General features: G+C 40.2%; 1 protein-coding gene and 1 long non-coding RNA gene across 2 annotated transcripts in view; one reads left to right on the forward strand and one right to left on the reverse strand.

Moving 5' to 3' along the window:
• Positions 1 to 213: 213 nt before the first annotated feature.
• The window catches only part of LOC117268423 (uncharacterized), a 35,165-nt gene continuing 13,204 nt past the window's right edge, over positions 214 to 22,174 (reverse strand). Inside the window, exons 42-81 of the mRNA XM_078161661.1 lie at positions 16,632 to 16,650; positions 11,950 to 12,176; positions 11,623 to 11,766; positions 11,379 to 11,535; positions 11,257 to 11,284; positions 11,062 to 11,167; positions 10,884 to 10,976; positions 10,732 to 10,795; positions 10,536 to 10,634; positions 10,344 to 10,447; positions 10,117 to 10,255; positions 8,340 to 8,458; positions 8,078 to 8,227; positions 7,825 to 7,995; positions 7,432 to 7,738; positions 7,223 to 7,305; positions 7,037 to 7,124; positions 6,787 to 6,904; positions 6,546 to 6,669; positions 6,318 to 6,454; positions 5,974 to 6,229; positions 5,625 to 5,867; positions 5,335 to 5,511; positions 5,068 to 5,213; positions 4,868 to 4,958; positions 4,385 to 4,774; positions 3,896 to 4,022; positions 3,554 to 3,672; positions 3,135 to 3,331; positions 2,852 to 3,035; positions 2,592 to 2,757; positions 2,382 to 2,506; positions 1,916 to 2,224; positions 1,629 to 1,832; positions 1,419 to 1,544; positions 1,137 to 1,307; positions 883 to 987; positions 651 to 746; positions 426 to 557; positions 214 to 329 (exon numbers count right to left, since the gene is read on the reverse strand). Of these exons, the coding sequence (XP_078017787.1) occupies positions 309 to 329; positions 426 to 557; positions 651 to 746; positions 883 to 987; positions 1,137 to 1,307; positions 1,419 to 1,544; positions 1,629 to 1,832; positions 1,916 to 2,224; positions 2,382 to 2,506; positions 2,592 to 2,757; positions 2,852 to 3,035; positions 3,135 to 3,331; positions 3,554 to 3,672; positions 3,896 to 4,022; positions 4,385 to 4,774; positions 4,868 to 4,958; positions 5,068 to 5,213; positions 5,335 to 5,511; positions 5,625 to 5,867; positions 5,974 to 6,229; positions 6,318 to 6,454; positions 6,546 to 6,669; positions 6,787 to 6,904; positions 7,037 to 7,124; positions 7,223 to 7,305; positions 7,432 to 7,738; positions 7,825 to 7,995; positions 8,078 to 8,227; positions 8,340 to 8,458; positions 10,117 to 10,255; positions 10,344 to 10,447; positions 10,536 to 10,634; positions 10,732 to 10,795; positions 10,884 to 10,976; positions 11,062 to 11,167; positions 11,257 to 11,284; positions 11,379 to 11,535; positions 11,623 to 11,766; positions 11,950 to 12,176; positions 16,632 to 16,650 (5,862 nt within the window). The 3' untranslated portion in view covers positions 214 to 308. The remainder of the gene's footprint in view (positions 330 to 425; positions 558 to 650; positions 747 to 882; positions 988 to 1,136; positions 1,308 to 1,418; positions 1,545 to 1,628; positions 1,833 to 1,915; positions 2,225 to 2,381; positions 2,507 to 2,591; positions 2,758 to 2,851; positions 3,036 to 3,134; positions 3,332 to 3,553; positions 3,673 to 3,895; positions 4,023 to 4,384; positions 4,775 to 4,867; positions 4,959 to 5,067; positions 5,214 to 5,334; positions 5,512 to 5,624; positions 5,868 to 5,973; positions 6,230 to 6,317; positions 6,455 to 6,545; positions 6,670 to 6,786; positions 6,905 to 7,036; positions 7,125 to 7,222; positions 7,306 to 7,431; positions 7,739 to 7,824; positions 7,996 to 8,077; positions 8,228 to 8,339; positions 8,459 to 10,116; positions 10,256 to 10,343; positions 10,448 to 10,535; positions 10,635 to 10,731; positions 10,796 to 10,883; positions 10,977 to 11,061; positions 11,168 to 11,256; positions 11,285 to 11,378; positions 11,536 to 11,622; positions 11,767 to 11,949; positions 12,177 to 16,631; positions 16,651 to 22,174) is intronic.
• Positions 18,525 to 20,679, forward strand: LOC117268456 (uncharacterized). Its single transcript, XR_004502647.2, has 3 exons — positions 18,525 to 18,809; positions 20,295 to 20,366; positions 20,487 to 20,679. It is a non-coding gene; the product is annotated as an uncharacterized LOC117268456 (long non-coding RNA).

The following is a 22,174-nucleotide window of genomic DNA, read 5'->3' on the forward strand; positions in this document are numbered from 1 at the left end:
CGCTTCATATTTGGTCCAGACGGGGACTCGAACAAGCGACCCTCCGGTTCCCAACCCAAGTCCCTATGGACTGAGCTCCTGCGATATTATGAGCAATGATTCGCCGGTTTGCTCTTCATTATTCACACACAGGCTTCTAATACAGTTTCGTGTAACCACTATCAACACTAACTGTGTTATCTAAGTAGTAATAAAAAGAAAACAACACTTGAGACATGTTAAACATTTATTGAAGATATACAGAAGAAAATTCTCAGAGGCTCATATTGTATGAGCTGTGTTAAAAGGCCTCAGCTGGATCTTGTATCTCATTCAGCAGAGTCACTTCCCTGAAAGAGGAGACAGATAATTAGTACTTGTAGACATGGGTTTTCAGTCAGTACAACTGACTGAAAAAGCAATGGAACATTTTATGGAAAAGTTACCTTTCCAGCTTCACGGCTCTTGGCTCTCATCTTGTTGACCTGGGACTCAGCGATGTCAGCGCGCTCCTGAGCCTCCTCCAGCTCATGCTGAACCTTCCTCAGCCTGGACATGTGAGTGTTGGCCTGCTCCTCCTGTGAAGGGTTTAGAGTTATATTCATTTGGTTAATGGTGACATCATTATTAATTCCACTGCGCGATAAGTCACATTAATGTAGTTCACTTACAGCCTCCTCAGACTGTCTCTTGTAAGCCTTGACTTTGAGCTGCAGCTTGTCCACCAGGTCCTGAAGTCTGGTCACATTCTTCTTGTCCTCCTCAGTCTACACAGATAAAGGATTGTCACTTAGAGGGTTGAAGCAGATAGATGAAGTACCTCAAAATTGTATGGTGTATGGTTACTTTCCACTGCTTGAATCAAAGAGTAATTATAGTGTTTTTTAGTGAAAGTAAATTTACCTGGTAGGTCAGCTCCTTCACTCTCCTCTCATATTTGCGGACTCCTTTCACAGCATCAGCTCCACGCCTCTGCTCAGCCTCAACCTCACCTTCCAGCTCGCGCACCTGAAATGTGATGATAAATTATATTAAAAAAAAAATGAATAATGCTTTGTACGAGTATTTGACTTCAGAGAAAGAAAGGCAAAGTTTATTGTTTAAGAAATGATGTTTCCTCTTCAAATGATTTGTGAACATTTATATCCAGTGCATACCCTGGCCTCCAGTTTCTGGAGCTGCTTCTTCCCACCCTTCATGGCGAGGTTCTCAGCCTCATCCAGACGGTGCTGCAGGTCCTTAACTGTGACCTCCAGGTTCTTCTTCATCCTCTCTAGGTGAGCACTGGTGTCCTGCTCCTTCTTCAGCTCCTCCGCCATCATGGCAGCCTAAAATGATACAGTTTTCTTGAATTAATTCATAAACTATTATAAAGTTAACATGAGTGCATGGAAGTAGACCAATAACATAACAAAGGTGAGGTAGAGACGTAAACTCACATCAGTGATCGCCTTTTTGGCTTTCTCCTCAGCATTCCTGGCTTCCTGAACTGAATCATCCACTTCACCCTGAATCTGGACAAGGTCAGACTCCAGCTTCTTCTTGGTGTTCAGAAGACTGGTGTTCTGCATGTTAATGAAAAGTTGTGTTTAATAAGATATTCGAATGCATTCAAAATACCTGTTCTTCATGAATTAATGAATCAATACCTGAGAGTGAAGCAGTCCAACACGCTCACTGGCATCAACCAACTCCTGCTCAGCCACTTTGCGGCCTCTCTCTGTCTGCTCCAGAGCAGCTCTCAGCTCCTCAATCTCAGCCAGCATCAGGCCATTTCTGCGCTCCACCATGGCAACCTGCTCCTTCATGTCTTCCTGTCCTCTGAGAGCTTCGTCAAGATGCAGTTGGGCATCCTGAAAACATACAAATAAAGAATTAATCTTAACTTTCCTTACTCTCAAACAGTTTCTTTCATCAGTAATCAAACAAAACTCACCTTGAGCTGTCCCTGGACATTCCTCAGCTGTTTCTGGGCCTCAGCGGCCTGTCTGTTGGCATGGCTCAGCTGAATCTCCATCTCATTCAGGTCTCCCTCCATCTTCTTCTTGATTCTCAGGGCATCATTTCTGCTCCTGACCTCAGAATCCAGAGTGCTCTGCATGGAGTCAATCACCCTCTGGCTGTTCCTCTTGATCTGCTCCATCTCCTCATCCTTCTCTGCCAACTTCCTGTCAATCTCACCTTTGACCTGGTTGAGCTCAAGCTGAATACGAAGAATCTTGGACTCCTCGTGCTCCAGTGTACCCTGCAAGAAAAGTACGCTGAGCATAGCTAACAACCACAATAATTGTTCTGTCATTTTAACAAAATATATTTTAGATAAGTTAAAGAAAACTAATGGCATAGAGAGCCAATAAATATTTTTTTGCAAAAGCAAACAGATGAAATATAAAAGATGATACCTCTGCTTCCTCCAGAGCAGTCTGAATTTCAACCTTCTCACTTTCTACAGCCTTCTTGGCTTTCTCCAGCTCATGGATGCTTTTTCCAGTCTCACCAATCTGTTCAGTCAGATCTGAGATCTCCTCTACAGAGAAAATACAAGAAACTCTTAGACTCTTCACAACCGGCAATAAATTATTTGCCTTTAATGTAGATAGAAGTTCATGTACGCTGCAGGTTCTTGTTCTCTCTCTTCATGGTCTCCAGATGATCCAGAGCCTCCTCATAGGAGTTCTTCATCTTAAACAGTTCAGTGCTGAGAGAGCGAGCCTCCTTCTGAGCTCCTTCCAGCTCTGCCTGACCCTCCTCATACTTCTGCTTCCATTCTGCCAGGACCTAAAATTATATGGGTTGATAAATGGTTAGTTAATGACATAGGTTTGTGTTTCTTTTGGTAAAACTAGTTATAATTATCAGTTTAACCATTTACCTTATCAAAGTTCCTCTGCTTCTTGTCAAGGTTGGCAGCCAGAGCATTAGCTCTCTCCACATCAATCATGAGGTCCTCCACCTCACCCTGCAGCCTCTGTTTAGTCTTCTCCAGAGAGGCACACTTGGAGTTCACAGCCTCAATGGATTCCTCAGCATCCTGCAGGCGCTGGGCAAGCTTTTTCCTGTGGAGAAGAAGTAAATGTAATTTTGCAAAAAATATCTGATGTGAATATTGAATTGAAACCATATTTATTTATGAAAACTAGAATAGTTTTATGTACTTGGCCTCCTCCAGCTCCTCAGTGCGCTGGATAGCATCAGTCTCATATTTGCTTCTCCACTGAGCCACCTCGCTGTTGGCCTTGGACATTCCACGCTGCAGCTCAGCCTTGGCCTCCTGCTCCTCCTCAAACTGCTCTCTGAGCAGATCACAGTCGTGACGGGCTGATTGAACAGCATGGGCCAGGGCGTTCTTGGCCTACAAATTCATCATAAGAAGCATAAAAGTTTAATTATTTTGGTTAAAGTTCTGTAGCACATACACAGAACAGATTTTCTTACACAGGCTGTACCTTTTACTGACCAGGTTTGCCATAAGTAAATCCAGTAAAACCATATTACTGGATATCCATACTTGATGAAATCACAGACAGTCCAAGCACACATTGCATTATGAAGTGGACAATGCAAGATAGTATACCTTCACTTCTTCCTCAATGTGTCTCTTAAGCTCTTCAATCTGCTGAGTGAAGGCCTGTTTGCCTCTGGTCAGCTGGGAAATGAGAGCTTCTTTCTCCTCAATCTGGCGTGTAAACTCACCTAAAAGAATAAGAGTCAGATAGTAAGAGGAAGAGAGAGTTATTCATGTGGAATTTTCAATACAACAACAAAAAACATGACATGCAAGCTGTGACCTCAGTAACTATGCCTTATATACACATCACAGTGTTTCAATTTAAACACACAAATTAATCATATTATTGGAAAATTGGAATAGCACTATTAACATTGTATTGCACATAATACATCATTGGGTACACACCATTCTCTGTTTGCAGTCTGGCCCTCTGTGCACTCAAGTCATTCAGCTGACGAACATTCTCATCATTTTTGGACTTGATTTCACTTAGTTGGTCTTCAAGAGTTCGGCACATTTTCTCCAGATTGGCCTGCAATTGGCATAAAGTAAATGCAGTGAACAGATATCTTGTATTAATATATAATATTATTTACTGGGGGGGATGACATTGGGTGGGAGGCGGGCTACACCCTAGACAGGTCTCTAGATTATCACAGGGCTGACACATTGAGACAGACAACCAGTCACTCTCACGGGAACACCTAACCTGCTTGTCTCTGGACTGGGAGAGGAAGCTGGAGAGCCCGGATAAAACCCATGGTGTTGTGGGGACAACATGCAAACTCGGCACATATGGGCTCCCCCACCCTCTTACTGTAAGGCAACAATGCTAACCACTGTACCACTGTGCCATCTTATGTGAATGTGTTTTCCTGCAAAAACAGTGCATACCTTTGCTTTAGCAACAGCCTCCATGTTGCTGGAGAGGTCATCGATCTCCATCTTGTACTCGCTTTTTTCCTTCTCCAGCTTCTGCTTGACACGCTGGAGGTTGTCAATCTGCTCTCCCAGCTCTGCAACACTGTCAGCCTGCTTCTTGCGGAGAGCTGCTGCGGTGGCTTCATGCTGCAGGGTGGACTCTTCAAGATCACGACGCAGCTTCTGGAACTCAGTCTCACGCTTCTTGTTCATCTCAATCTGAGCGGCTGTTGCCCCACCAGCCTCCTCAAGCCTCTCGCTGATCTCTTCAAGCTCCCTGGAGAGGTCAGCCCTCTGCTTCTCCACCTTAGCACGAGCAGCCCTCTCAGCCTCAATCTCCTCCTCCAGCTCCTCAATGCGAGCCTAGATTTGGTGGTAGATATATCAAGGAAGCTTATTAGCTTGAGCATGTTGTTTTTGATAAACTCACTTTAATATTCATGTCAAATATGTTACCTGGAGTTCCTTGATCTTCTTCTGAAGCTGAGCACCAAGAGACTGTTCATCCTCAATTTTGCTGAGGAGCTGGCTGGTCTCAAAGTCCTTCCTGGAAGAGGATAACAAAATGTTTTTTTAATGTCATAGCTGACTCCGGATCATTATGTTGCATTATGGTTTCTAGTAAAATCATATATCAAAAATAACTAAAAACATACTTCTTTAGTTTTTCCTCAGATTGTTGCTTGTCATTTTCCAGATCCATTATGGATTCCTGGGCCAGTTTCAGATCTCCCTCAAGCTTTCTCTTGGCTCTCTCAAGATCCATGCGGAGCTTCTTCTCTTGCTCCAAAGATCCCTCGAGCTGTCAAATGACAGTTAATGACAGTTCATTACAGGCATTTAAAAGACAGATCATCAGTGCCAAGAATACCAAGTCATTACAGGGAAAAGGTCAAGGGAAAATCATGACATTGTTTTCTTACATCGTCCACTTGCTGTTCCAGCTTTGTCTTGGCCTTGCTCAGAGTGTTGACTTTGTCTTCCTCTGCCTGGAGATCATCAAGTGTTTGCTGGTGGGCCTCTTGGAGGGCTTTCTTCTCCTTAGTCAACTTGGCAATGGTCTCATCTTGAGATGCCATCTCTTCTGTCAGGTTTTTCACCTAAAAAGGCATGAACGGTAATTTTTTGTCATAATTTAAGATCTATACATTTTGAAACCTTTATAGAAACATTTTATAATTTTACATCTGTGTATATTTTAAGTTTCATGAACCTTGTTTTCTGTGGCATGTTTCTCCTTCTCCACTTTAGCCAAGGTGAGCTCCAAGTCATCAATGTCTTTCTTCAGCTCAGAGCATTCATCCTCCAGTTTCCTCTTCTTGGCAGTCAGCTCAGCATTCATTTCCTCTTCATCCTCCAGTCTCTCAGTTGTCTCTTTGAGTTTTGCCTCGAGCTGGATCTTGCTCTTAATGAGCCCCTCGCACCTTTCCTCGGCATCTGAGAGATTCTCACTTTCCTATGGTTTCAACATATACATATGCCATTATTTTGACTGAAACATGCTTCAAGATGCAATGGATTGTTTGGGCAAAGCAAAACGTCTGCCTTTGCTTTCTACTCACAGATGCCACTTGCAGTTGCAGGTCATTCTTTTCCTGCAGCAGGGAAACCATCTTCTCCTCCAGTTCCTTCTTCTTGGCCAGAGCAGTAGCCAGGTCAGTTTGCATCTTATCATAGTTCTCCTTCATCTGCTGCAGCTCCTTCTCAGTCTCAGCACTCTTCAGAAGAGGCTTGATCTTGAAGTACAGATGCATCCATGGCCAGTTCTTCACATTCATAAATGATCGGACGTTGTATTGGATGGTGAAGATTGCATCTCTGATAAAATAACATTAACAATATAAGTGTTGTTTAGCATCACACTGGAATTTCAGAGTTGATTTAGTATGCTGCATGACAATCATACCTTCGCTCCATCATCTTAACAAACTCCTTCCTCATGAGGAAACCTCTGCAGAGTGCCTGAGTCATGGTCACCAATGCAGCCAGTTTGTCATCTCTCATCTCCTCCAGGGTACCCAGCAGACCAGCTTTGAAGAACACCTATGTAAAGGTAATTTATCGTTAGCACCTTTGAATAGAACAGAAAAACTGCACAAGCACAAGTCTGTTAATACTGACTATAAGAATTAACCTTTGTGTGTCCAAACTTGTACTGGGTGTGGTCCACATCAATAGAGCCCAGCAGCTTCTCTGAAGCTTTCTTGTTGTCAATGAACTGTCCCTCAGGGATGACACTAGCATTCAATACTTTGTATCTGCAAGAAAAAACAATTTGTTACTTATATTTACCTTGCATCTTTTCCCAGTGTTTTTCCACCACCATACCTTTTCTGAAGTCAACTTGACTTGCTTATAATGAAAACTACAGTCACCTCTGCTTAAAGTCACCATAGAGGATTCTGCTGGGGAAGCCCTTTCTGCAGATTCTGATGCCCTCCAGCACACCGTTACACCTCAGCTGGTGGATGACCAAGTGGTTCTCCATAAGGCCTGCACATTGTACAAAATAAGTCAATGTATTAAGCATTTTGGCTCATCTTTTCTTCCCTCAAAAGGGCTACTTTTGAGAGAGAACATTTACAAAATAGCAGCAGCAACAACAACAACACAAAAAGAACAAACCTGGGGTCTTTGATTCATTAGGAATCAAGCAGCGCACAAAATGAGGATGCGTACTCCTCAAGTTGGTCATCAGCTTGCCCAAGTTCTCCTGTGAGGTGAAATATTAATATTTAAAACAAATTCCAAATTCAGAACTTGAGCCTATCAGCTTAAATTAGAACTTGATTTTGGGGATGTTAAACATACCCTAAAAAGGGCAGACACAGTCTGGAAGGAACCACCCTTCTTCTTTCCACCACCCTTCTTGCCACCGCCACCGCCACCAGACTCTGCATTTTTAAACACAGTGCCAGCAAATAATTAACTCTTTATTCATTGCACTGGTTTATTTCCTGAAGGAAAGTGGATGCTGTCATTAAATGAGTAACTGAATTGCCACGTAGAAGTTACAGTACCCTCAGATGAAGCATGAGTTGCATACAACATTGACAGCAGTTTGTTTGAAGATTTCTGGTAGAGCTGAACAACTGAGTCATTCAGGGGGTCCTTGTTCTTGTCCAGCCAGCCAGTGATATTGTAGTCCACTGTACCAGCATAGTGAACCAGGGAGAAGTGAGCTTCAGCCTTGCCCTTTCCAGGCTTTGGCTTCTCAAATGCCTTGGTCTTGCCAAGATGCTGATCATGCAGCTTGTTCTTGAAAGAAGTGTCTGTAGCCTTGGGGAACATGCACTCCTCTTCAAGGATGGAGAAGATGCCCATTGGCTGAAAGGACATTTTGCCATGTTAAAAACAATCTAGCAGGTCGTCAGAAAACAGGATTTAAGTTCTACCTGACAGAGTTGTTTTACCTTCTCAATAAGCTCAATGCAGGCAGCCAAGTCCATACCAAAGTCAATGAACTCCCAATCAATGCCTTCCTTCTTGTACTCCTCTTGCTCCAGGACAAACATGTGGTGGTTGAAGAACTGTTGCAGTTTCTCATTGGTGAAGTTGATGCAGAGTTGCTCCAAGCTGTTGAACTATTGTATACAGGTGGATACTCAGTCGATTGGGCTTGTTGTGTTCGTATATTATCAATACTGATGTGTTTTTATTACTTACATCAAAGATCTCAAATCCAGCGATATCCAACACTCCAATGAAGAACTGTCTTGGCTGCTTTGTGTCCAGCATCTCATTGATACGGACGACCATCCACAAGAACATTTTCTCATAGACGGACTTGCACAGAGCACTGACAGCATTGTTGACCTAGAAATAAGGATTTCTGTGTGGCAGTTTCTCAAAAATATATAATATAATCAGATATTATATCAAAACGCTAATATGTTTTTTTCAAACATCATGTTTTCTGTTTTGTTACCTGTGGCACGGTCTGACCTTTGGTCACCATCTCGTTTCCGACCTTGACTCTTGGGTAGCACAGAGCTTTCAGCATATCCGCTGAGTTCAGGCCCATGAGGTAGGCGATTTTATCAGCCACTGATTGAGGGGAAAAAATGTTTGTTAAGCAAGAATATTAATTGTAATAAATCTGTAAAATCAACCATTAAAAACACGCCTGAAAACTGTATGTCATATGTAGAAAGTAGAACACTCGTTGGCAATTACTGATAGTTCATTTGTCACTCCCTCTGTAATATTAGTCTATCATGAGCCTTTTGGTTAGTTACAGCTTGTGACTGCTTCTTCTCTTCATTCATGCAGTTTGACTGGAATATGTTATGATACCTTGCAGTCTGTTTCCTTGACATAATAAATCATTTATCAGTGATTGATGGTCCTGCAATTCTGGCCTTTTTTTCCTTTCTGTAAGCTGTCTCATGTTGCTGTAACCTTCTGAGAGCGAGGTTTTGTTTGGTATGCATTTTCAACTTGTCCTTCCTATTTTGGATCAGTAGGACCTGATAAGCATAAAAAAAACTAAGCATTGTCTGTGAACATTTTGTAGTTTTGGAGAAAAAAATGATGTCCTCATATGGGGACGATGGGTTTATCTGTAATAGTCACAAGATTTTAACTGTGTGTTGTTTGCCTTTTTTTTGTAACTCTGTATGAGTTTTCCTTGCTCTATATTCCTAGCTAGGAATGTCCTTGTTGTTTGTAGGAACGATCTGTCACACCTAATGAGCCTGCGTGAAATGCTGCAATAATACAATAACAAAGTCCTCATGTCCTCAGACGTGTTCTTCCTAATTAACAGTGTCTTAGCTTGTCACTCTTGCTAAAACTGATAAGATTTGTATGCCATATTAGTGTTATTAAGTATATCTCAAGAAGTTTCAGCCATAAAATCTGACCAGGTTTTGTACCTTGTCCACACTTGTCGACTGACTCAGCAGAGATGGCTGCCATTTTGTTTTTTTATGGATTAGTGTACTGCACTTACGCTGCCACTAGATGGCACAAGGAATTGTCCATGAAAAAGGACAACGGGTCTAAGTTCAGCAAAATGAAGTAAAAGGTGCAGCCAACTCTAAATGTAATGTGCTCATATGAGGATGCAGGGTTGCAGGAGGTTAAAAATGCACACATCAGAGTGCTGACTGCCAGCAGGGTTGTAGTCAAAACCAAGACTTTGAGGGGTTAAGACTGAGCCAAGACCAAAACCAGACTAGCACAAGTCTCGCACTGCATGACGCACTTACGATGAAATGTGGAATATGCAAACAAGAGACACCCCTGAAATTGATGTAAAAGATCCATACTCCCATAAAAACCCCCACAGAAAACAAATGGCTTGAAACAAGGAGAAATGTCTTGATAAAATTATCAAAAGGCATTGCAGAGGTAAATGTTATGTGTGAGAATGTTTGTTTTCTGTGAGTACACAAATACAAACAAATCCTAAGTAGATGAAATCAACTTCAACTATAATTTAGTCATATCCCCACGGTTGTGGTCTTCACAGGTCTTAAAACAAAATCCCAAGTCCTCTTTATCTGAGACCAAGTCCAATCTCGAGTACTACAACACTGACTGCCAGACTTTCTCTATAGGTGATAGATGCCAATAAGTTGTGATTCCATTCTTACAGTATCAGCTTATGCAAAAAAGGTGTTTGTATTCATGATCTACCTGCTTAATGTGCTTTGATGTAGTATAATGACATTCTATGATGTAATATCACATATAATTACCCTCTGTGCCATCAGGTTCAGCCTGCTCCTCACGCTGCTTCTGCTTGAATTTCATGTTGCCATGATGCATCACAGCTCCAGTCAGCTTGTAAATGGCAATCTTCTCCTCAGCAGTGAAGCCTAAGATGTCGATAGCGGTCTGCAGTTCATGCACAGCAAATCCTTTTAGAAAATCAGGTAATTCTGACATTCACTTGCTATTTTTCCACAAATAACTATCAACTTACATCTGTTGCAATGAACTCCTCCACATCATTTATGCTTTTGACAGTGATTTCACCCTGACTGATCATTGGGTAGTCATAGGGGTTGGTTGTGATCAGAAGAGCCTCTAGAAGAAATTAGAGGAAATGTATAAATGGGTGCATACTCTTATTTATTTATTATTATTATCATCATTTTTTTGTCTAGTAACATACCCAGAATCTCAGGCTTGTGGCCAGTCATCAGCTGATAGAAGATATGGTAGCTCCTCTCAGCAGACAACTGGAAGGTGACACGGGACTTCTCCAGCAGATCTGTGAGTGTTTGTAAGATATAAAGAATTGATGATGGAGCTGGTGCCACATTTGTGCACTTGTAATTGTTGCCAACTACAAAAGGACACTAACTTACAAGTTTCAATATCAGCTGAGGCCAGCTTGCCACTGGAGCCAAAGTGGATTCTGATGAATTTACCCTAAACATTTACCAGAAAATATCAGTTTGACTCTTAGTAACAATGAGCATAAGAAAGTTATGCAAACATACATGATATGAACACTTACAAAACGAGAGGAGTTGTCATTCCTCACAGTCTTGGCATTACCATAGGCCTCCAGCAGAGGGTTAGCTGCAATGATTTGATCTTCCAGTGAACCCTATATAAAGACATTATATGGCTGTATGAAAGTGTTCAGCAACAATCAACTGTGGCTCAAATGCTCAGCAGACAACCAATTTTACCTGCATTTTGCCACTGTCTGCCTTCTTAGCTCCAGCCACTGCAATTGTTGCAAAGTACTGGATGACACGCTTGGTGTTGACAGTCTTTCCTGCACCGGATTCTCCACTGGGGAATAAAAGGATATATCTTTACTTATTAGCAAGATAGTCATGAAGTTGCAAAATAACTGTCCACACAAGTTGTATTGTACTCACGTGATAAGGATAGACTGGTTCTCACGGTCTGAAATATGAGCACACACACAATTGACTTAAACCTATAGTTAAGATTCTTCTTTGTCACTGCACTTCAAATTCTGCCTTAACTTGGGTCTTACCAGTGAGCATGAACTGATAGGCATTGTCAGAGATGGAGAAGATGTGGGGTGGAGCCTCAATCCTCTTCTTGCCTCTGTATGCTCCCACAACCTGAGCATCGTACACAGGAAGCCACTTGTAGGGGTTCACGACAACGCAGAACAGGCCAGAGTAGGTCTGTGGCAGCATGGAGAGGAACATAATCACTTTTGATGCATTAGCTTTAAAGATACAAGCCCGCTAAATTATAAGATTGGCGCTTACGTAGATCATCCATGATGCAAAACGCTCTTTAAGGTTAAACAACACAGATGGCTCATTGAGGTGGGTCATCATGGCCATGTCCTCCATCTTATCGAACTTTGGAGGGTTCATGGGATGGATGTCGTCCTCTTTTACGGTGAGGGTCTGAGTAGGAAAGAAAAAAAATCACTCAGATTGTCATGTAGTCTCAGATAGTAGTTTAATAAAAAATATTCTCTTTTGCTGAGATAGTATGGGAAGTAATAAAGTCAATGCCATTTAAATGTGCTAGAGAACTGTCTGTCTGTCCTTCTTAGGGTCATTTGAGTTTTACATGATTACACTTACTTTTGATTCCTTTCCTTCCAATGCCAGTGTCTCAACTGTGGCTTTGCCACCCTCTCTTTTGATGAGTTTACCCTTGGAATACATGGTGTCAGGATCAGCCACGAAGAAGGCCGTTTTGGCATCAAATGGAGCAGTCTGAGCCTCAATCCGCTCCTTTTCTGGTTTTCGCAGGTAAATGGCCGCAGGGCCATACTGCTCCATCTCCGCGTCTGTACTCATGATGGCTCCTTAAGTGACTGAGAATAAGGGGAGGTCAGTCATAGTAAGTATCTCTGGTATTTGTTTTAATGAATGTTAACATGCAGTTTGAAGGCCTGTCGGGTGAGGTGTGTTTTGAAAGTGTGGATATCATTTGAAATAATCTATAATTTACCCCCTCTGGTCCCAGCAGAAAACAGTCAGGTCTGTTCTTTTTATCCTATTAATGAATTGACAAGCATGAGTACATACATTTATAGAGGTTAATCTCTAAAATATACACACACTATTTCTAAAGTTTTTACCAGCAACACATTTCATATAGCACACCCAATAAAAATAAATAAATGAAATTATTAACTGATGCTTTTAGGCACTGTTGCAAGTACATAACTGAACTACGTACACAACACTAATCAATGAAAGCTGGTGCACTTACCTGAGCTGGAAGCCTACCAGTTATCACACAGTCCTGAGCAGCCTCTTTTATAGAGGCAGCATGTCTTCTCAGTAGGTGTGCCCTGCTCAGTTTGGTCATACATTCTTGTCCTGTTGTCACTAAGCCTGTGACATTGACTTTTAGATTGATTGATGTTCACTTGTACTTACTTTGGTCACTGTTGGTTGGTGCTTAATCTAAATGGTCAAAAAGCACAGTGTCCATAAAATTATTTTGAAATTTTGTGTTTACATAAAAAAGTTAAAACTTTATGTCACATATATTTATTAACATATATTAGATTTTATCCCATATGACTTCCAAGCTATTGCACCACATATCTAACAATATATATGCATGCTTACAATACAGTTTATTCACTATTACAGTATGAAAGACCAGCAGCAAAATATTATATTGGTACAAATGAATATACTGACATTAATTGAAATATTTATAAATATTGCTGAAGGTAAGAATGATACTTAATATCTAAAGTAAAGATTTGCACGTAAGCTGTAAAATATGCTGGTATGGATTTATGTTTTTTTTCCATTTTTGGGGAAGCCCCAAATCATCACAGGTGTACAGCTGAAGGACATTTGTCCAATAAAACAGGGTCAACAATGTCTATAAAACAGGGTCAGAGTCATTCAGTCAGTAAATAGCAGGACATTCTGGGGGTATATTTTGAGCATTTGTACACTAGATAATATGCTTTCCATTAACAGACAGATCTGTCACCTACTTGTTTCAATAACAAAATGCTACTTGGTTAATGATCCTCAGTGTTAGTAATAATAATCTTACTGTAGTGTGCTATGGCAGGCACAGGCTGTGGTCTTGGAGAGGCATGTAAATGTCACTGGTATACAGTTGCAGGATGGCCGCACATCTCAGATGTCTGAAATAAAATTGAGGCTGAGCACCATTCCATAAAAGCTGCAAAGGGATTACATATCGCCTTGGAATGGAGTGGAAGAACAGTTGCCATCTAGGCAGGGATAAGACCCAAAATAAATCGCGGGCCTATAAACAAGATGTTGGAGATTCCAGAGCTGTAATATTACCATGAATGAAAAGAGCATCCAGAATTAATGAAAGTTAAGATTTGAAACAAGTGAGGGGAAAGAAATTTGTACTTTTCCCTAGTTATTGGATGTATTTATTGAGTAACGTTGTGTTTTTCCTTTTGATATTTACCTAACCTTCTTACTTTAAAAAAGGCAATGACCTTGAGGAATGACACCTCAATAAGTAGGTGGCTATTGTACAGACATGTGTCGCACACAAGCTATTCAAGTAAGGTCAAAGGTCTTCAGTCGTTTTTTTCCCCCTTTTGACAACTTGTTTGACCCTTGGTGTGCTTAAACAAATTAAAGGGCTATTTTTGCACATCAGAGGGAGAGGATTTAGTTTTTTAGCCGTGGTTTAGCGCTATTTCCCAGTCTGCATCACAAAAACAAGAGCCTGTCTTTCCATTACATCTATCTGGTCAGAAATTGTTCATTTTCTAAGGCTGAAAGTTTGCTACAGATGGCATGTATGGCTACGTGCTGTGTCACCTTGAATACAGTGTGCTGCGCACACATACACACACAGGGCCCACTATTCTCTCTTACTGTGACTGTGACAAAATGTGCCAGCTGATTTGAGCCGTATTTAACCTTTCAACCCAGTAAATCCCCAACCTAAGTTGCCATTTTATTAGTGTTATATTTATGTTGTACTTTGAGGTGCTAGTAGTTATACAATTCTTGAAGTATAAGGGACAGAACCATGTAATTAGAAATTAATGTAATTCCACAATGCAGAGTTGTTTCTGTTACTCCAGTGTGAATGCTGCCAGTGCTGCAGTGCTTATAGTTAAATAGTCCACCATCAGGGCAGAAGCTCAGCTCATCGGGACCTGGCTTGAGAACCAGAGGGTTGTTGGTTCAAGTCCTCATACTGATCAAGAGTGGAGTGTGGACTAGCAACTGGAGGAGTACCAGTTCACCTTGAGCAAGGCACTGAACCCTCAAACTGCCTCTGATTGCACGTATGTGCTTTGTGTGCAGGGAGGATTTGTGAAAAGACACATTTCAACTGCCAGTTGCCTGAAAAATTGTTGTATATAATTTAACTTTTAAAAGATTAAAATGCAGAATATGTGGAGCACATATTGCCGTTTGAGTTTTTTCCTTCTCTGTAATAAGTAAAAGCTCAAACTTTTGCATCTTTACCGCAAGTGTAAACTGTGAATGTCACTATGAATCCATCTCATAATTAGGTTATCATGAAAGGGCCAGGCCTTTGTGTTTAGGAGAGAAGACGGAAAATCGTCCAGACTAACCCTCTCCTTTGTATGTCCTTGAGTCTGGTAGTTGCTTATAGATCACCCTTTGCACTGAGGCCTTAAACTGACATATGACATGCCAAACATGTCTGGCAAGGAGGGGCCTGAGAAGGTTTAAAAGAGTGTAAGGCTCCTCCGTGGCTGGGTAGTAACATTGAGAGAAACAAAGGTTGTGTGGGTCAAGCTCTCTCTGTCTCGGTTTTTCTTTGTTTGATTTTGTTTGAATGGGGGAGATCTCTGGCAGGTTTACTTTTTTATGCTGAGTTTTCAGGATTTATGTAATTAATAGTAATTATCTGACATGAAATGCAATGATTTCTAAAGAGATAATGAATTACAAGGAGTACAAAAGAAAGTTGGAGAAGGTGAGCCCAACACTAAAGCTTTATATCATATTTCACATATATTTCATAAATAATCTTGTGTCATGAGTGAGACATGAGACAATATTTAACAGCGGTAATTTTCTCCATAGTTGAGGTATATCATTGCAGCATACCAGATCCGTCAGTCATTCATCAATGACACACAAACAGCGCTGAATGGTCATATGATACTGTCTTTGTGGTTCTAAACAAAGGAAATTGCCTTTATGTACGTCACAAGCCATAGGGCCAGGGTCCACTCCCCTGCAGTTGTCAATAAGCAGAACAAAGCCCAAGTCAACTCCTAAAATATCTTGGTGCACAAATGGACAACCTGTTAGTCTGCAGTATCCACATAAATAGCATCTACCCCAAGGTCCAACAACACCTGTGCTTCTTATGCATACTGTGAGGGTTTAGTGCCATGAAGACAAGAGCCCCTTTAACTGCTGTTAATTAATCCTTCCTGGTTGTAACATCATGTAACCTACTGTATACAGTATATAGTTACACCCATGTCCTCTAAATTGTGGACTTGAGTCATATGATTTGGACTCAAGTCAGACTCAAGATGATGACTTCACACAAAATCAAAAAAGACATGCAACGCGACATGGACTTTATCATCAGTGACTTTGTTTTCACTTGGACTTGAACCTTTTGACTTGAAAATAGGCTACTCGCTGCCTTCCCCCAAGTCCAATGATGAAACAATGTTATTTAAAAAGTGTGCTATGAATCAGTTCATTGGTCTACATATCCTTAATCAGCTAACGTTAATGCTATTTATTCCCAGCAGCACACTAACAATTGTACATTTTTACAAAAACTATGTGGTGGTCAACAAAAATCTAACTGCAGTATGCAAAATGTGCAGGTTTACAATTACAGTTACAGATGCAGTAACTTCCAACAAACTTGTTTTAAAAAATAAATACAACTTTTTAAAAGCATTCATAATTTTTGTAAACGTAAAACATTATTATTCTGTTTTTAAAAAGGCAATACATGGTGAGGGCAAGGACTACAAAAACTTGGGACTTGAGTGCCAAGCCTTAAAACTTATTTGTGGCTTGTAAAATAATGACTTGAGCCACTTAGTCACAGTGCCAAATAAATAAGTAAATAAATAAATATTAATAAACGTAGGAAAGCAATTATCTCATTCTTGAAAGACTATCATTTAAAGGAGAAGGTTTCAATGACTTTTTTTCTGAACCATGGTGTAGGATTATTTATTAACTTTCACAGAAATAGTTTTTATGGTAAGAACCCTTCATAAAAAGCCTATGTAAAAAACCCACATACAACACTGGTCCTATATCCAGTTAATCTTACCTACCTTGGTGCACTGAGTTTGACTTTGGAAGAAAAAAAGAAGTCACAATAAAGTCAAGAAAGTAATTTGTTCATATCACAATAGGTTGTTCATATTTTACATTTTACTCTGTTGAAAGTTGTTCACCAGATTTTCTTTCTTACTTAGGGGCTGTTTTATACTTATCAGAGGAGAGGGTGGCTGGGATGTGACTTTTTTGTTGACCCTCCCTGAAGCTACATGAGTGACTAGTGGAAAATTCATGACCCTCCCTCCACTATAAATTTGTTACTAAATTTTTAAAACTCACCTTTTGATATTTGAAAGTTAAAAGTTAAAGACAAAATCCTGGAGTTGAAAAGTAGTCACACATGATGTGTCCAGGGACTATCGGAAATTTGAAAATCCAACGATAATTTCTGTTTTTACAGTTTCTGGCTTTGATAAACTGTGTAATTTTGGCCATTTTTTTTTAATGAAAACCTGCCTTTCTAACCTGCATGTCATCTTTAAGAATTGGTGTGAAGATAAGCTCAAAACACAACCACTTGTATGCCCTTCCCCTAAGCCAAAACATAAAACCCATAAGTCAAATTATTTGACTCTCCCCCCCCTCATAAATAACGTACAGTCCCTTACTCAGCATTGTCAGACTAATATGACTGAAAAATTAAACGATGACATTGTCAGCCAATGACAGTTTTATGTACCACATTGCACCACAAGTTAACTGCCTCTGTTTCATTTCAAATACGCCAGTCAGCACTGTGTTTATGAATGGGCCCTGTTGGCAATGAGCAGGACTGGTCATAAATTTAGAGTGCTATTGGGATCCCTATTAATTTGTACCGACTATGGCCCCTCTGAACACAGCCAAGCCACAGGAGAGTGCTTGAATGCCTGCAATGGTTCTGATCTTATATTAAGCCAATTGTCATTCCATAACAGTGAGTGTCTACACTGTTACAAGTGCCACTGACTCAATGTTAAGTCCCACCATAATCTCAGACAGTGGCTTGCCAGTGGTTTCTGTTTTGAATTCTTTTAAGTGATTTGTGTGCGCTTCATTTCCAGACGGCTTCTGTCCATGGCATGTAATACAGTGGCTCTGAGAGCTCAACGCCCTGCAAATAGACACAACAAGAGCAAAATGGAAACATCTTCTCCAGTTTGACTATACATGTAGCATTTAGGAAAATTGCTGCAAATAGAGAAAAGGGAGATGTTAGCATTTAGGGGATTTCTGCCAGAAAGCCCTTTCGACAGAAACCTCTTAATTTGAACCCAAACTATTATCCTTTTTCTAAAACTAGCCAAGAGAGCAAACTTATTTATTTTCACGTTGTGTCTTATTATAATCACCCACCTCTTCTGTAGTTCAATGTCTTTGGGAAATGCATAGAAACTACGAGGAATTAAACTTAGCTGAAGCTGTACATTGCGGCACAAAGCAGTGGTGTCCTGAAGTGCTGTCCTCGCGTCTTTGAAAATACACATTTTGAGGTCATGACATAAACATAGACACTAAAATTGGAATAACGTAGACAAAGAAACGAATCAAAATGTATTGTAAATTAACGTAGTTTAGGCTGTTTTAACCTACAATATGACTAGCATCCCTACACTAGTACAGGGTTCCACATTTAGCAGAAGTTGAAGCAGCCTTACACTTCACCGGAAAATACGTCATGAGCTGCCGTGCATAGAATCACAACACAACTTCTTACTTTATTTATTATTTGTTCATCCTTCATTGCAATTTGTTTCAGTTCTCGTGTATTGTTGTTGAATAAACATACATCGGAAACTGTTTCCAGGGGGAACAAAGAAGTGATGCACACGTCTCGAACCTTGTTGTTGCCATGGTTTCTGGCTAATGAAAAAGAAAAGTCGACTTTCCGTCAGTGGTGTCGGAAAAACACCTAAAATTCAACAGTTGTGGGGTTTTTTTCTTGGCTTATTTTAACATGGAGGTCGCAAATATTTCTATAGATATTTGTAGTGAATCTGACATCAACCTTAGTTGTTACAATTAATATAACAAGATGGCTAAATTAACTAACGGTCATGTCACCCTGCTAACTTGTCACTGCAGTAACATTAGCTGCTCTGTTTCAACGATGTCCTGCTGGAAAAAACCTACATGCTGGCCGATGTTCAACCGAGCTCTTCTGTCGGGACATTCAGTGACTTAAACCAACAGTAAGTAAGAAAAAATGATAATGTTACATGTCATTTTATAAGCTATAAGTAGCGGGAAAAGTACACTAGATGCTAGGGTAATTTAACGTTATGCAATGTAAACATGTTAATAATGGGTCACTAGCAAAAAACAGTTGTTTTGTCCTTGAAGCTTGACAGTTATTACTGAGCTGAATGTGATACTTACGTTAAATGATGTTGTTAATCCATGTTTTATTGCTGTTGAATGAAGTTTGCCATCAGGGTTTTAAACCAAATGGACCGTTAGTTAAAAGATGATGGTTTGGATTTAAATGAAAAATCTTTCAGAGAGGACTTAATAGCAGAAAGCCCTGAAGGTTAACATATTGCATGTGCTGTTTTATGTATTAGTGGAGTCAGATTAAAGTAACTTAAATGCACTTCTGCAGTTACATATATTGATGTGTTGTTTTTATCTTTTATGGCTAAAAGCAAAATAGAAATTGGTGGCAGCTTCTTTTGTTAATGACAAAAAAGAGTTAAATGGGTATATGATATCGTCTCATATTGATTGCAGGCCCCTAAATTGCATCAAATTGAATCATATTGTGACAGACTTTGTAATATTGGCATAAATTGTATACTATCCTATGGCAAATATTCCAATATTTTTTTTTGCTGATAGATGGTTATACTTAAAAGAGCCTCAAAAAGAGGTGGGTATATCCCCTATACCTGCATATACTCTCAACTTAACCACTGGCGTTAATGGCGCTTTTAAAAACATGAAAAGACAACATTTACGATGTTACAATATCCAAAATCTAAGATCATATCTTTTCTCATATCATAATAACGGTGTAATATCAATATATTGTTCAGCCGTAGTTTGGAGCCATGTGGAAAGAAAACAAAGCAAATCTTATCTGAAAGAAAGAATATTCAATATTTGACACGTCATATTCTGGCTTGCTTTATTGTTGACAACAGATGTAAAATAACATTTTTATGGACCCTAGGTCCAATTAGTCTGCTCAGTTTACACTAGCTAAATTATAGAATTCAACTGGACAGACACACAACAAGACTTCTTGACACAATGGACTGGGCAAAAAAATACTTCTGAAAAGGAAAATAGTGCCATACTGTCATCGAGTTTGGGATGTATTCATATGTATTTGGATGCATGGTGTACTGAGAGAAGAATTTAGGAAAGTCTGAAGTAGAGATTCTGGACTGGTGAGACTTGTTTAGTGTGTGAAAATATGAATGTTGCTTTAGGCTAACTCCTCTTCCAAGCTGCCTGGAAAATGGAGCTTAGAAAATATTATTAAGGACTGCACACAATATTTACGGGATGAATATTGTTTTGATTGACAGTACACCTGAAAATGAGGCAGTCCGGCATGCTCACTAGCATCAGCCAATTCTTGCACAGCCCCTTTGCATCCTCTCTCTGTCTTCTCCAGACCTACTCTCAGCTCTTCAATCTCATCATCAGGCCATTTTTGTGTCTCACCATAGCAACCTGCTCCCTCATGTCTTCCTGTCCTCTGACAGCATCACCAGGGTGCAGTTTGACATCCTGAAAATGAGGTCAGTCTAGCAAATTGTCATAAATAGTAAATCATGTCATTACTACCCTATAACCATATCATTTAGCCATCAGATTAAGTATTTGTGTACAGTCCTAATGCTGTCATTATCAATCAACAGATTGATAAGATACCATGCAGCATCACAGCTCTTAGCTCTCAACTTGTTGACCTCGGAGAGACTCTGCGATGTCAGTGCGCTCCTGAGATTCCACCAGCTCATCTTGACATTCCTGAGCCTTAACATGTGAGTGCTGGCCTAATCTTCCTGTAAAGTGTTTAGGATTATACTACTATGCTATTCTGTTGTAGTGACATTGTAATTACAGCTGTAACCAAATTAATGCACTTGACTCGCGAGGTTGATGTTGGTAAAAGTTCACGAAAAGCTATCTGCAAATTTGGCCCTTATCATCTTTATGTCATTGTTAAAGTGTCTCTCACCAGAGAAGAGGTGTTATGGGACCATAAGAAGTCCTTAGAAATATAAAGTTTTGGCAAGTTGATGCTAGAAACTGGCTCTCACTCTCAAGAAGTCAGTCGTTTTCCCGGCATTGAAGTTTGCAGAATTAGTAGCAGAGCACCACATGATCAGGTTCAAAACATTTACTGTGACGGAACAGAAACATAAGGTTTTCTGGTCCACTACATACATATGCAAGTATCTATTTAGAATAGTCTCATTTTAACTTTACTCTTCAATGAGCTATTCTATGCATATATATACACGCTATTGTTCAACTTTTGAGATGATGGTAAGTAAGTTGCCATTTCTTCAAAATGAACTGACAAAAAAAGTAGTAGTACATCCAGAGGTAAGTTGGAAAAAGAAACTACACACTAGTCCTTTCTTTTCTTTTTTTTCTGGTAAACTTAAAGCCATAGTTCACTTAACAGTTAACTTCACCACTTAATCTACCACGTACAGTACAGGCCAGAAGTTTGGACACACCTTCTCATTCAATGCGTTTTCTTTATTTTCATGACTGTTTACATTGTAGATTCTCACTGAAGGCATCAAAACTATGAATGAACACATGTGGAGTTATGTACTTAACAAAAAAAGGTGAAATAACTGAAAACATGTTTTATATTCTAGTTTCTTCAAAATAGCCACCCTTTGCTCTGATTACTGCTTTGCACACTCTTGGCATTCTCTCGATGAGCCTCAAGAGGTAGTCACCTGAAATGGTTTCCACGTCACAGGTGTGCCTTATCAGGGTTAATTAGTGGAATTTCTTGCTTTATCAATGGGGTTGAGACCATCAGTTGTGTTGTGCAGAAGTCAGGTTAATACACAGCCGACAGCCCTATTGGACAACTGTTAAAATTCATATTATGGCAAGAACCAATCAGCTAACTCAGCTAAAGAAAAACGAGTGGCCATCATTACTTTAAGAAATGAAGGTCAGTCAGTCCGGAAAATTGCAAAAACTTTAAATGTGTCCCCAAGTGGAGTTGCAAAAACCATCAAGCGCTACAACGAAACTGGCACACATGAGGACCGACCCAGGAAAGGAAGACCAAGAGTCACCTCTGCTTCTGAGGATAAGTTCATCCGAGTCACCAGCCTCAGAAATCGCAAGTTAACAGCAGCTCAGATCAGAGACCAGATGAATACCACACAGAGTTCTAGCAGCAGACCCATCTCTAGAACAACTGTTAAGAGGAGACTGCGCGAATCAGGCCTTCATGGTCAAATAGCTGCTAGGAAACCACTGCTAAGGAGAGGCAACAAGCAGAAGAGATTTGTTTGGGCCAAGAAACACAAGGAATGGACATCAGACCAGTGGAAATCTGTGCTTTGGT

This window comes from Epinephelus lanceolatus, chromosome 18 (assembly GCF_041903045.1).
Source record: "Epinephelus lanceolatus isolate andai-2023 chromosome 18, ASM4190304v1, whole genome shotgun sequence".
NCBI lineage: Eukaryota > Metazoa > Chordata > Actinopteri > Perciformes > Serranidae > Epinephelus > Epinephelus lanceolatus.